Genomic DNA, 14,099 nt, shown 5'->3' with positions numbered 1-14,099 from the left:
ATTTGATAAAAACTGCTGGGAAAATTGGAAGACAGTGTGGGAGAGATTAGGTTTGGATCAACATCTTACCCCCTACACCAAGATAAACTCAGAATGGGTGAATGACTTGAATATAAAGAAGGAAACTATAAGTAAATTAGGTGAACACAGAATAGTATACATGTCAGATCTTTGGGAAAGGAAAGATTTTAAAACCAAGCAAGACTTAGAAAAAGTCACAAAATAGAAATTAAATAATTGTGATTACATCAAATTAAAAAGGTTTTGTACAGACAAAACCAAGGCAACCAAAATTAGAAGGGAAGCAACAAATTGGGAAAAATTCTTCATAACAAAATCCTCTGACAAAAGTCTAATTATTCAAATTTACAAAGAGCTAAATCAATTGTACAAAAAATCAAGCCATTCCCCAACTGATAAATGGGCAAGGGACATGAATAGGTAATTTTCAGATAAAGAAATCAAAACTATTAATAAGCATATGAAAAACTGTTAAATCTCTTATAATCAGAGATGCAAATCAAAACAACTCTGAGATATCACCTCACACCTAGCAGATTGGCTAACATGACAGCAACGGAGAGTAATGAATGTTGGAAGGGATGTGGCAAAGTTGGGACATTAATGTACTGCTGGTGGAGTTGTGAATTGATCCAACCATTCTGGAGGGCCACTTGGAACTATGCCCAAAGGATGCTAAAAGACTGTCTGCCCTTTGATCCAGCTATAGCAATGCTGGGTTTATACCCCAAAGAGATAATAAGGAAAAAGACCTGTACAAGAATATTCATAGCAGCGCTCCTTGTGGTGGCAAAAAATTGAAAAATGAGGGGATGCCCTCCAATTGGGGAATGGCTAAACAAATTATGGCATATGTTGGTGATGGAATACTATTGTGCTCAAAGGAATAATGAATTGGAAGAATTCCATGTGAACTAGAAAGACATCCAGGAATTGATGCAGAGTGAAAGGAGCAGAACCAGGAGAACATTATACACAGAGACTGATACACTGTGGTGCAATCAAATGTAATGGACTTCTCCTTAGTAGCAATGCAGAGATCCTGAACAACTCAGAAGGATTTCGAGGAAGAACACTATCCACATTCAGAGGAAAAACTGTGGGAATAGAAACACAGGAGAAAAACAACTGCTTGATTACATGGGTTGATGGGGATATGATTGGGGATATAGACTCTAAATGATCATCCTAGTGTAAACATCAACAACATGAAAAAAGTTTTTGACCCAAAATTCCTTTATCTGATCACATCATTCCATCATTCCAACTCACTCTCTTGCCTATGACCTTTAGGCCTGTACTTCATCCTCAATTTGACCTCCAATCCCTCAATTCTTTCCAAAGCCATCTCCCTCCTTTCCTGGCCACTCTCCTCCCTCTCCATTTTGACCTCTTGGTGAATCAATTCAAACCTCCACTATCCTCTTCTGAAGACCCTTGCCCCTTAAGGCAATTACTGATCTTGTTCTGCTATGTCTCAGCCTTGGATTACTCCCAACACCTAATATTGCCTGAATTCCTATTCACGTGCTGCTAAATGAAACAGGAGAAAATAAAAAAATTAGGTTGCCAATCTCCATACAAATGTATGTGTCATAATCAACTGGACCTTCACTGCTACAAGGCAAGTCTTCTATTCCCCTAATCAATTCATGTTTCTAATGACCATGGTGGCTCTTCCTTTTCCTCCCTTTCCTTCCTTTTCCAAAGAGCTTTAAAAGACTGCCTGCTTTATGATCTAACCATACCACTGCAGGGTTTGTACCCCAAAGAGATAATGAGGAAAAAAACTCATACAAAAATATTTACAGCTGCTCTCTTTGTGGTGGCAAAAAAATTGGAAAATGAGGGGATGCCCTTCGATTGGGGAATGACTGAACAAATTGTGGTGTCTGATAGTGATGGAATACTATTGTGCTGAAAGGAATGATGAACTGGAGGAATTCCATGTGAACTGGAACAACCTCCAGGAATTGATGCAGAGTGAAAGGAGCAGAACCAGGAGAACACTGTACACAGAGAGGGATACACTGTGACACAATCGAATGTAATGGACTCTCTACTAGCAGCAATGCAATGATCCAGGACAATTCTGAGGACTTTTTCTGAGAAAAAACACTATCCACACCCGGAGAAAGAACTGTGGGAGTAGAACACAGAAGAACAACAACTGCTTGATCACATGGGTTGATGGGGCTATGACTGGGAAAGTAGACTCTAAAAGATCGCCCTAGTGCAAATATTAATAATATAGAAATAGGTCTTGATCAATGACGCATATTAAACCCAATGGAATTGCTCATTGGCTATGGGAGGGGAGTGGGAGGAGGGGAGGGAAAGAACATAAATCATGTAACCATGTAAAAATATTGATTAATTAATAAAACTTTAAAAAAAGGAACCTTGTGTCTGTATTTCACTGAAAAGACAGATCATTTGCCAAGAGTTCTCTCTTCTCTCCTCCTCCTCATCTCACATCACTCAAATGCTTTTTGTATCTCTCTTCAAAGGTCTTTGTGCCTTCCCTCCCAAGGCTAACTGGTCTACACACACACAAGTAAACCCATACCATCTCTTCTCTAGTAATCATCCCCATTCATCATCAATCTCTCCCTTCCTACTGGTTACTTCCCTACTACCTACAAACAAGCCCACATCTATCTAACCCTCATTTGGCCCTACCTTCCCTGCTATTTCACACTCCACCTCTCCTCTCCTTCTTGATTCAACTCCTGGAAAAGGTTGACTACATACAATGATGCCTCCATCTTCTTTCCTCTCATACTTTTCTAACCCTCTGCATCATACAAGTAAAACTGCTCTCTCTGAAGTTAGTAATAATCTCTCAGCTGCCAGATCCAATGGCTTTTATTCCATTCCATCCCCATCCTTCTTGACCTCTCTGCAGCCTGTGACACTGTCCATCACCCTTTTCTACTGGATACTCTCCTCTCCAGGTTTCTGAGGCACAACTCCCTCCTGGTTCTCCTATGTGTGTGACACTGCTGGTTTTTCCACTAAGTCCTCAAGGCTCTCTCTCTTCTTCCTCTAACCTATCTCTTCTTGGTGAGCCTATCAGCTTCCATGGGTTCTGAAGATTCTCAGATCTATTTATCCAGCCCTAACCTCTCTGCTGACCTCCAGTCTCAAATCTCCAACTGCCTATTGGACATCTCAAACATCTCAAATTTAAGATAATTCACCATCTTCCCAGTCATCCAGGCTGGTACTCTAAGTGTCATTATCAGCTTCTCACTCTTTCTCAGCCCCCACATGTAATGAGTGGCCAAGTCCTGTCATTTCTACTTTTGTAACCTTTCTCATATGTGCCCCCTTCTCTACTCTGACACTTCCACAAGAGGTATAAGCCCTCATCCCCTCATGCCTACATTATTTCAGTAGCTGCTGGGTGAGTTTCCTATTCTTGAGCTTTTTCCAACTCCAATCCACAAGCATTTATTAAATGGCTACTAAGTGCCAAACACTCCTGGGCATCAGAGATAAGAGAAACAAAGTGGTATCCTCTGTCAAAACAGGGAAGTCTGCGAAAGGGATAGATTTAGCAGGGAAAACACTGAGTTATACTTTAAACATGTTAAGTTGGGAGGCCTATGATGGGACACTCAAATGGAAATGTCCGAAAGGAAGCTGGTAACATGGACCTGGAGCTCAAATAAGAAATGAGGCCCAATAAAAGGATGTGGGATGATGACAAGCTAATGTTCAGCAAAAGGGAGGATAAGTAGAGAGAGGAGAAGGAAGTTCAGGACTGAGCCCTAGAAACCCCCATGTCTAATTAAATAGGGCACAGTAAAGGAGACTAAGAAGCAGCAGTCACAGGTAGGAAGAACGTGAGCAAAGAAGAGTGGCAGGAGAATCCAGGAGGGATAGTCAGCTGGCAGGGCCCAAAGCATCACCTCTTGGCTGTGCCTGGGAAAGAAAGTACTTGGTGGGGCAGGTCCAGGGAAGGCCCAGGAGCAGGAGTCTGGTCTCCAGAGCAGCCCAAACCCTGAGCACACCCCACAATTGCCTCATTTCCCTTCCCAGACCCATGTAACTATTTTCTTCCTGCATTTCTGAGCTGCCTGAAAACAGAGGCAAATTACAGCTTTGAGAAGGCTGACAGATACATCCCACCCCTGGGCCCCTAAAACACCCACCAGATGGGCAGGAGGAGGACTGCCCCCCCCAATCCAAACCAAAGAAAAAACAAGTTTGTCTTTCCCATACCTCTGAACCCCCCCCCAACAGATGACTACAACATTGAACTGTGAAAAAAACTAAAGCCAGTCAAGGGAGCCCCCATCCCTGGGGAGTTAACAGTGACTCTGGAAGAAATTAAACGTTCCCTGAGTGGGGGACATCTGCAAGTCCACTCCCAGAGCTCTCCCACCCATCATTCAACTCTGCTTGTCTAGCAGAGAGAGCCAGCTTTTTAATGCCATAACATATAACCCCTCCACACTAACAGGAAATACGGCATGCGCCAGGGGAGCCTGAGTTATTGAGGCTGTGCTAAGCATAACTTTGAATTTCCTGATTTGGGTGCATTTAATCTCCACCATAATGTTACATTAACGTCAGTTTTGCATTTCATTTCCCAGCTTAAAAGAAGAGCGCCAGGGCCTTCCATGTAGACACGTGGCTAGGCACAGTAAGTCCAGGGGGTACTCCAAGCCCAGTCCTTCACATGGAGGAGGATTGGTCAGCCAGAGGACCAGCAGGGAAGTAAGTCTGTGCTCAGGGTCCTCTTTACAATACTCAAAAGGACTCCAGAGCAGAGCTGGGCAAAAGGGACTGTGGCTGGGGCCCCAGGGTAGGAACACCCAAAGGAGGAGACATAGTTTAATTGTGGCTAGGAGGGAGGCCAGGGTGTGGGGAGGAAAATCTTAAATTTCCTCCAACTTTTCCAAAATACTTTCCTTCCTTCCTCATAGAGGACTGCCAGGATGCCCATGTCTAACACATCTGAAATCTCAACTGTTCTGGAATCTTCCAATTACCCACCCCCTCTCCACGATTCTGCCCCCACCTCTAAAAACAGCACCTTAACAGTTCTCTTTATAAGCAAAAGTCATTTACTAGAAGGTTAACTCAAAATGCAGATGGATTTTCTGCACATTTTCTTAAGGAAAGAAATCCCCACCGGACTCAGACCAAACACTAGGAAACCTCCATCCCAAAGGTCATTTTTCTCCAAAGTTACAGATCCTGGACTACAGAGTAGGAGAGCAGAGACAGTTTTCATAGCAGTGGGGCCAGCAAGAAACTCTTGGGAGCCAAAAAAGTACTTACAAGGCCAGGCTGGACCCCTCCTCACAAATCTAGGCCAGGGACATTAGCTTGGAGCTGCTTTTAACCCAGAGGCTTCTCACACATAGCTTCTCTCCAGCTCCCATACCCACACTGCTGGGTGAGGTCCAGCCTGACCAAAGGCATTGCCAACACGGCCCAGCCAGTGGAAAGGACAGATACTGAAAACTTCTAGAAACACACAGGGAAGCTAATTCTTTGTGGAACAAGAGGGATTTAGGAGCCAGGCACGGGATGCGTATGACCTCACTGGGATCTCTTTCAGCTCCATCACACTGTCACAGGAAGGAATGAGACTGCTCTAGCAAGATTTGAACTTCCCTAATGTATGTCACTTATCACTGGAAGCCCATACTCTTTCAGCTCTTGGCTAACTCACCCGGTCAAGGTTCTGCTCAGAATCCTAGCACACTCAAGGGTCTCTAAGTCTCAGGAGTTGCCCCTGGTCAGTTTTCCCTTTGTCAACACCAACAGGCTAGGAGCCTCTCCCATCTGAGCATTTAGAAGCAACAGCTGAGGTTCCCTGAGGCATTCAGAGATTCCCAACTCACAGCTACTGCCTGTAGGGCCCCCTGACTTGGGCCTGCTCCTGAACCAGCCCTGAACCCACTGAGTTCCTGAGAGCAAAGCCCAGGAAAGACTGGAGGGAAGGTGGAAACCTGGTCTACTATTAAGGGAGTGTCTCTAAGAAGAATGATGGCCCATGGGGAGATCTAGTGTCTGCACAGCTTTGGGCTTCTGGCACCAGTTCCCCATAGCTGTCTTTCCAAAGACTGGGTCATTTCTGTGTTGAAGCAGCATCAGAGAACTCAGAGCCAGAAAGGAACCTGGAGGTCATCTAGTCCAACACCATAGGCGATTTGCCTGGCATCCCATGGCTAAGAAGTAACAGGGTTGGCCAGAATCTGAGTTGGGCCCTCTAGGCCCAAAGCCGGTGCTCCTTCACTTCCATGTCCCTGTGTTCTTGCCTTTCCCTGGGCCATCTTCACAACGTTCCTTGGAGAAGCTCACATGGAAGGGTCCTCACATAGGTGGCCACCAGCCTATGCCTGAAGACCTCAAAGGACAAACCTACTTGGGAGAGAGTCCTTCCCACACTGGGATAGCTCTCAGTATGAAGCCTCACCTGCCCTCTATGTCTTTCCACCCACTGTTCCTGATTTTTTTCTCTGAGGCCAAACAAAAATAGGCTGATCCCCCCTCCACGGAACACAATCCTTCAAACACTAAAAGACAGCTCCCATGCCCTCTCTGAGTCTTCTCAAAGCAAATCCTGTCCCAGCTCTTTAAGCTCTCCTCATTCCCATGAGGAGATCTGTTTCTCTCCGGGCAGAGCCTAGGGGGAGAAGGGGATGTGGAAGGCCAGTGCTCCAGGCTGGGGATGTCCACCAGGGGGGCCTCACACACAAGCCCTGCTGCTCCTGCAGCTGGCCCAGTCATGGGCAGAACAAGACCAGGAGCACTCCTCCCCATCTGATGCTCATTTCTCACCGGGATGAGAGCAAGTGAAAGATACCCAAGGTCTGAAAAAGCTGCCTTTTTACAACCCTATAGTTGAGGGTTCTTTAATCGGGGCTGAGACTGAACCTCTGCCCTTAAGTCACACAGCTTCCTGGTCTTACCCAAAGCTTGGGGCTCCAGTGTGGTCTCATCTAACCACCTTCAAAGATCCCAAGAATCGGGCTTCTTTCCACCCCGGGGCCAAAGCCAGAGGGTCTTGGCATCAGCTGGTTCCACAGCATTTTCTCAATCACACCCTCAAGATTAAATAGCTAAGCTTTCCTGCCCAATACTTTCATTTTACAGATGAAACTCAAGGGACAGAGAAGTTAACTGCCCAGAGGCGTGTGGAATAAATCTCCACAAACCCTGATTAGGCATCTACCGAGTGCAGGGTCTTATGCAGGCACCGAGAAGGGCCCGGGGAGTCCCTTCAGCCCCTGCCTCAAGCAGTTAATATCTCTAGCAACTGAGACCTTGTGTATAGATAGAAGTGTTTGCAAAGGAAATAAAAGGTGATGGAGTGTATACGTGTGTGTGTGTGTGTATGTGACTTGTGGAAAAGCCTCATGGAGGAGGTGGAACCTGGGTCAGCTCTGAAAGAAACGAGAGATTTTAAGAGATGGAGGTGATGAGGAGGAGGGAAGGGAAGGCATTCCAGGCCTGGGGCACACGTAGCCTGTGCAAAATGTCTGGAGGGTCACACAAACTGAATAGCAAGAAGAGCTGTTTGGCTGGATTCTCAGGAGTCTAGAAGGTTAGTGAGGCCTCTGACCACACAATACCAACCAAGATTCCAGAAGCCCAATGCTTCTGCAGGCCCCCCACCTCCAGAAAGAGGGGGGTTGAGCTTCAGGGGCACAGAAGGACATCTCCAAGGTGGGAATCGGTTTTGCTTGGCCATGCATATCTGTTCTAAGGGTCTTACTTTTCTGCCAAGGGGGAAGGAAGGGAGGGGAGGTCTGTGTTTGCTCTTCACAAACAATATCTTTATAGAAATGTATAACAAGGCTGGAGAGGGCATTGGAGACAGGTTACAGGGGGCTTTAAAGGCCTGACAGACTTTGGATCTCATAGCTTTCTACATGGTTGAATAGAAAATAATAATGATGACAAGTGTTTCTATAGTCTTTTCAGGACAGCAAAGGGATTTTACAAATACGATCTCACTTGATTTCCACAACAACCCTGTGAAGTAGGTGCTATTATTATCCCCATTTTACAGTTGATGAAACTGAGGCAGGCTGAAGTGAAATGACTGGTCTGAGAATCACACAGCTTGAACCCAGGTCCTCCTGACTCCACAGTGCCCTTTGCCCTAAGGAGTCACTAGCCAGCCCAGAGGAGTCTTTCCTTCTCACCCTACTAGCTCCAAGCATATACGGTTCTCCTCACTCTTGGCACCTTACCCCTTGGCCTCTCTGATACTCCATTACCCTGGTTCTTTCCATCTTGTCTCATTCTATCTGTACCTTCCTGGCCTGCCACCCATCACCATGGCTCTCCTGGTCCCTCTGGCAGGCCTGTAGAGCAGCTCCAAAAGGAGGTACCACTCAGTGCTCCTCAAAAATAGCATCTCAACAGACTCCCTTGTCTAGGAATGGACTTGACTCTCACCTCCATTCCTTCAGGAATGCTTCAGGACCTGCCTGAGAGCCAATCAGCTCTGATTCTGTCTACCAGGGTTTCAGTTTGTCATCCAGTCTTGCTTTCCCTCTTTCCAAGTATTTCCCAAACTTACCTGTGCCACCTTCCCTCTGCCATCTTCCCCCTTGGAGGTACCCACTGCCTTCTGGGAACCTGAGCACCGTCCCAATCAATCCCTCTTGTACCACAGCCCCTGGCTCAGGCCAAGAATCACAGGTCAACTCCTCATTTCCCAAAGGGTCTTAACAAGCCCAGCTGCATCCCTAGTATGAGGCTTCCCTGCTTTTCCAAATTACAGCCATCTTCCAGGCCTGGCCTGAGACTCAATACCTTACTCAAAAGGTTGCCATGCTAATGGTAAGCCAAAGAGCAAAAAAACCCTTTGTGAACAACAAGCCAAGCCTGTGAACCGTCACCACGGCCCTACTGTGTACCAGGCAAGAACATAACACTCTGTCAGTCGTGCACAACCCTTACATCGCATGCCTTCTCAGGGCACCTCGCAGATAGAGCCCCTGCATGCCAATGAGCATGCCCAACCCACAGACCAAGCACTGCCTTGTACACTGGACAAGAAGTGCCCACACACTCAGTGGGCATTCCCCGGGGGCTGGAGAGAGCCCCGGTCTAAAAGGACGCAGAAGATCAGATGAGGGGTAACCCCATCCCCAGAGCCCCTGCCCCTCCCAACTCTAAAGGCCCCAGCAGTTACCTGGGGATGGATCTGCGGCTTATCACACGTGGCCTCGAAGTCCAGCACTAAGAAGTAGTGGTATCTCTGCGGAGGGATGGCCGCCATGGCTGCCATGGCCACCCCGAAGCCGTGAGTCGCCAGCGTCTTGACGGTGATGGAGCTGAGCTCCGGGACGACAAGAAGGAGAAGAAGAAGGAGGCAGAGAAGAGCCCAACACTGTCCTCGCCTTCCACAGCGAGTCCAGAGAAAGCCTCACTGTCCCAGGACGGCCAAGTGCTGCTACCATTGAACATGCAGAAGTCTCTGGAGAGGAGGAAAGGACAGACACAGCCATTACTTTCCCACCACCACCCCCAGGAGAGTCCTCCCCAGGGTGCTCGCCCACACCTAGCTACCCAGAGTGGTGGCCAAGAAGAATCCCAGGCACCAGAAAAGGAACAAGAAATGAGGCACTATGCTGGCGCCTCCCCACCCCGGAACCCTGAGAACAGAGAACCCCCGGCTCAGACACCCTTTCCCCAGGCTCACACAGCAACAGGCCTAGCAGTCAAGAAGAGGGAGAACCAGTCAGTCAACACCCACCACACACTACGCACTGCCCCAAAGTGGGGAAAACGGTCCCAGCCAGAGCATCATGCAAAGAACCAGGTTCCCAAGTCAAAGCCACATCCATGGAAGGCCATCTCTGAGGAAAGGCGCTCCCACAGAAAGCACAATCTGAACGGGTCCTTGAGAGAAGCCAGGGAAGCTGGGGCAGAGAAGAGGAAGGGAAGCGGGGATCAGACAGGGGGAAGGTCCCAGAGGGGAGGGGGAATGGCACCCTCGAGGAACAGCAAGCCCATCGTTGCTGGATTCTCTCCTGTGTGGAGGGGGCAGGCAACAAAGACAACAGTAAAGCCTTTGACACAGAGGCTAGGAAAAGGAAAGAATTTTGGGGAAAGGGAATGAATGTTTGCACGTGCTGAATTTAAGATGCCCATAAGAGAGCCAGTTCTAGATAAGGGAATGGTGGCTCAGGAGAAAGGTCAGGGCCAGATACAGAGACCTGGGAGTCATGATTCACTGCACCAAAGGAGATAAGAGAGATGGAGAAGAGGGCTAGGGACAGTGATAGGAGTGGGGGGCCTCACCAGTCCCCTCAGCCTCTAGAAACTCCCTACACAGGACCTGTCCATCCTCCTCACTCCAATGTGGCCTGTACAACAGAATCAGGGAGGGGACAGTTGTCCCCAGTCTGCCTGTGAGACAAAAACATGACCATTTTCTGCCTCAGTGCCCTACCAGTTTGGGTAACTCATGACAGCAAGCCTGGTGATCAGAAGTTTTGGCTACTGTACTACCAAAGGCCCAGTAGGACCAGCTGGGGCAGGAAGAGTAATGTGGCTAGGGCTCTAATCTAATTATCTAAGGGCCTACATGCAAAGAAAGAGGAATCTCTACTTCTCAGCCAGTTTACCCTCTAAGCTCCAGCAATTCTAGGGAGAAAACAAGACACTCAGAGTCAGGGATTCTGTCCCTCCTTTTCACCCAAGGCCTATTTCCTTTCAACTAAATCAGTGGCCTATGGCAGGAAGCCTCCTGAGTTAAGCCCAGATGGAGCTCCAGTTGTTTTGGGCACCTCTATGCTGTCAGAGTCCTTTAGTGGGCAACCACAGACAGTCACAGACCCACAGAACCACAGCTCCGGTCAGAGGGGACAAGAGGGGGCAGTTCTAAAATAGACAGTGCAGCACCCAGGACCTGAAAGATGGGGAATAGGGGTTGTCAGGGGCTCAAGGCCCCACCCACTGAGGCAGGCAGGGCAGCACTGTTCAGGACACAGATAGGGCCAGTCCCACTTGTCCTTGGTGAGCCCTTGGGGCCAGAGGCCCTCTTGCCATGCTTGGGCCAATCAATGCTGATACTCTTCCAGCCCAGCATGAAGCCTATTTCCCTCTCTATGAAATGGGTAATTCAATGCAATCTGATAGGTATTACCACAAGTCCCACCTGAAGAGGGTTATTTTACAGCCTTTTCAAGTAACAGCAAAAGGAGCCCATAAGAAAACAGCTGTTGGGGCCAGAAGCTGACTCTCATTTCTCTGGGCCTCGGGCTATAATATAATGCTTGTTAGAGGCTGGTGCCTCCCCCTCCCCCAGTGCCATTTCCCAACATCCATAGCATTACGTAGCTCTTCTTCACACACTCTGGGGTGATCAGTCTCCAGAGCAAGGGCTGAGTCTGGGCACCCATCTCTGTCTGCTCCTTTAGGCAATCAGGCACCACACGAATGTCTGGACAGCCTCACAGAAATCCCCAGATCTGAGTCTAAGGACCACCAGAGCATCTCGACTGATCCAGCTGAAACCAGAAAGGAAAGGCCCATCTTGCATGGCTCTGGGGATGAGGGGCTTACTACCCCACCTCTTGGAGCAGTCCAGGCCCCTTCGGTGCTTTCCTGGTGTCCAGCCTCAGTTTGCTTGCCTGCACCTTCTCCACACTGCTCCTAGTTCTGCCTCTGGGACCACACAGGACAAGATTCATCCCTCCTTCACATGCCATTTAGGTCTGCCTGCATGCTGCTTTCATCCCAAAGACCACATCTGGACTCCCATATCTGGGGGAAGCCAGACAACTGTGGACAAATGGCATCAGCTCTTCGGGCTTTACCGGGAGGCACCATGACTGCATCACTTCCATGGAAGGTGCCATGCCTTAGTCACATCACCAAGACTTAGGGGCACTGACTGCAGCTGTTCTACAAAGCTAAGGCCCTCAAATCTGGCCTAGAGCCTGACTCAAAGCCCAGGAGCAGTTTTAGGGCCCATCTCCTCACTCACTGGACACCTGCAGAGTCTAGAAACAGCAGCTGAGAAAAGCAACAAGCATTTATTATGTGCCGGGCTCTGCAGTAAGTGCTGGGAATAAAGAGGAAGGCAAAAACATTCCCTGCCCTCGAGGAGCTCACAGTATGATGGGAAAACTACATACAAATATCTATGTACAAGCAAGACACAGACAGGGAAGACTGGAGGCAATTCCCAAGTAAAGGCACTATGGGAATCAGGAAAAGCCTCTTACAGAAGGTTGGTTTTAACTGGGCACTGAAGAAAGCCAGAGAAGCCAGGAGGCAAAATTGACGAGGGAGGACAGGAGTCAGGAGATACGGCGTAGGGTTTAAGGCCAGTGTGGAAGCCAGTTTCACTAGAACACTGAATCTGTGAAGAGGGATAAGGTATAAGCCTGAAAAAGTTGGAGCAGGCCCAGGTATGAAGGGCTTTAAAGACAGGGGAGCTTAGATTTGATCCTGGAAGTGAAAGGAAGGTCCTGGGATTTATTTAAAGGGGGACCTGGTCAGACCTGCACATTAGAAGAGTTTGGTGGAGGATGGATTAGAGGGCAGAAGAAAAGAGTTGAGGAAACCAGTCCAAAAACTTATCTTCATAATGAAGGAACTGCACCAGGAGGCTGGAAATGTTGGATTGGGAGAGAAGCTGGGCCTCAGGACAGACTGGCTTTGGGGGGGGATGAGTGAGGAGAGAGGGGTAACACCTAAGCTGTGAGCCTGGGAGACTGGATGCTGTTGCCCTCAACTGGAACAGGAAAGAGAAGGGATTGGGAGGAAAGAGCAGGAGTTTGGACCCACTGAGTTTAAGTTGATGATGGGATAGTCAGTCTGAGAATCTAAAGGCTCGAGTGGAGCTCAGGAGAGAGGCGAGGGCTGGAGATACTGATCTGAGAATTTTCAGCACAGAGATGATAACTAAATCTATAGGAGCTGATGAAATCACTATGAGAAATAGTTCAGAAGGAGATGAGAAGGCCAAGGGCAGAGACCCTTAGGGGAAAGCTTGGGGAATTTCCACAGCTGGCTGGTTCAACTTAGGAGAAAGAGACATTGGAGCAGCCAGACAAGTCAAAGGACCTGGAGAGAACAGTGTCACCCAAATCTAGGGAAGAGACTATCAAAAGGAAGGTGATCAACAATGAGAAAGGTCAAGGAGGGAGAGACCTGGGAAAAGCTCGTAACTTTGGAGAGCTCTTCTAGTTGGATGGTGAGGTTGGAAGTCCAACTACAGAGTTAAGAAGAGAGGAGACAAAGTAGAGGCACTAACTGTAAGGAGTTCAGCCATGAAGGGGAAGAGGAGTAGGAAAACATATGGAGGGGGTAGATAGATGGAGCAGGTCTGGGTATGAAGTGACTGGGCCAAAGCCATGCTGACAGGACATAGCTAAGACAGGATGAGGACAAGGTCTGATTACAAATCCAGTGCCCAGCACATCAGTACTCCAGAAGCCTCCCACCTGTTCTCCCCTCTGCCAATATAGGGGGAGCCAAGCCTAGGAAAGAAAGCCCAAAGGCCAGATGAATGCCACAGAGAAGCTCCCCACTGGGCTGCCCAGGGCTGGAAAGGCTCTTCAAACAAGGTGAAATGAATGAGTGACCCCTGTGTGCTGAGAGGCCTACAGCCCACACCTTGGCCCAAATATCCAAACAGACTTAGTCACCCATTTAGGAAGGAAGGGGAAGTAGGGAGAATAGATGAAGCAACATGCCACCATGGGACAGTCAGATCTGGACAGAGGAAGGGGCTTTCCCCACAGCACCCACCGAGGGCTCATCTGTGAACAGTATTTACACAGCCAGGAGAAATGGCTGCTCTGAAGCCCTGAGTGTGTATCAGGTAAATAACACATGTGCCAAAACACACATTTAATGAGGTAAATAATATGCCTTTATAAAAAGACTCAATCTGTATTTACCGGAGAGACCAAGAAAACGAGGCATCCCCAGACTAGAGGAGACCTCGAGAGGGGTCAGACTCGGCCCTACGTCTTGGGTAAACAGACATTTCACTGCATTCCATTACACAAGAGTGTCTGGTTGGGGAGGAGGGGAGGAATGAGAAGGGGGGGCAGAGTGCTGATTATGGAGCAGAAGGA

At 48.2% G+C, this 14,099-nt stretch overlaps 1 protein-coding gene and 1 long non-coding RNA gene across 2 annotated transcripts in view; one reads left to right on the top strand and one right to left on the bottom strand.

Moving 5' to 3' along the window:
• Positions 1-9,478, bottom strand: part of ERI3 (ERI1 exoribonuclease family member 3) — a 143,084-nt gene extending 133,606 nt beyond the window's left edge. Inside the window, 2 exon segments of the mRNA XM_007507846.3 lie at positions 9,194-9,350; positions 9,352-9,478. Coding sequence (XP_007507908.2) covers positions 9,194-9,350; positions 9,352-9,461 — 267 coding nt within the window. The 5' untranslated portion in view covers positions 9,462-9,478.
• LOC130457061 (uncharacterized) lies at positions 7,631-12,100 on the top strand. The gene is made up of 2 exons (XR_008916054.1): positions 7,631-7,713; positions 11,427-12,100. It is a non-coding gene; the product is annotated as an uncharacterized LOC130457061 (long non-coding RNA).
• The last annotated feature ends 1,999 nt before the right edge of the window (positions 12,101-14,099 follow it).

The sequence above is a fragment of the Monodelphis domestica genome, chromosome 2, assembly GCF_027887165.1.
Source record: "Monodelphis domestica isolate mMonDom1 chromosome 2, mMonDom1.pri, whole genome shotgun sequence".
NCBI lineage: Eukaryota > Metazoa > Chordata > Mammalia > Didelphimorphia > Didelphidae > Monodelphis > Monodelphis domestica.
The sequence above is the reverse complement of the archived record's forward strand: the minus strand, read 5'-3'. Positions and strand labels throughout refer to the sequence as shown.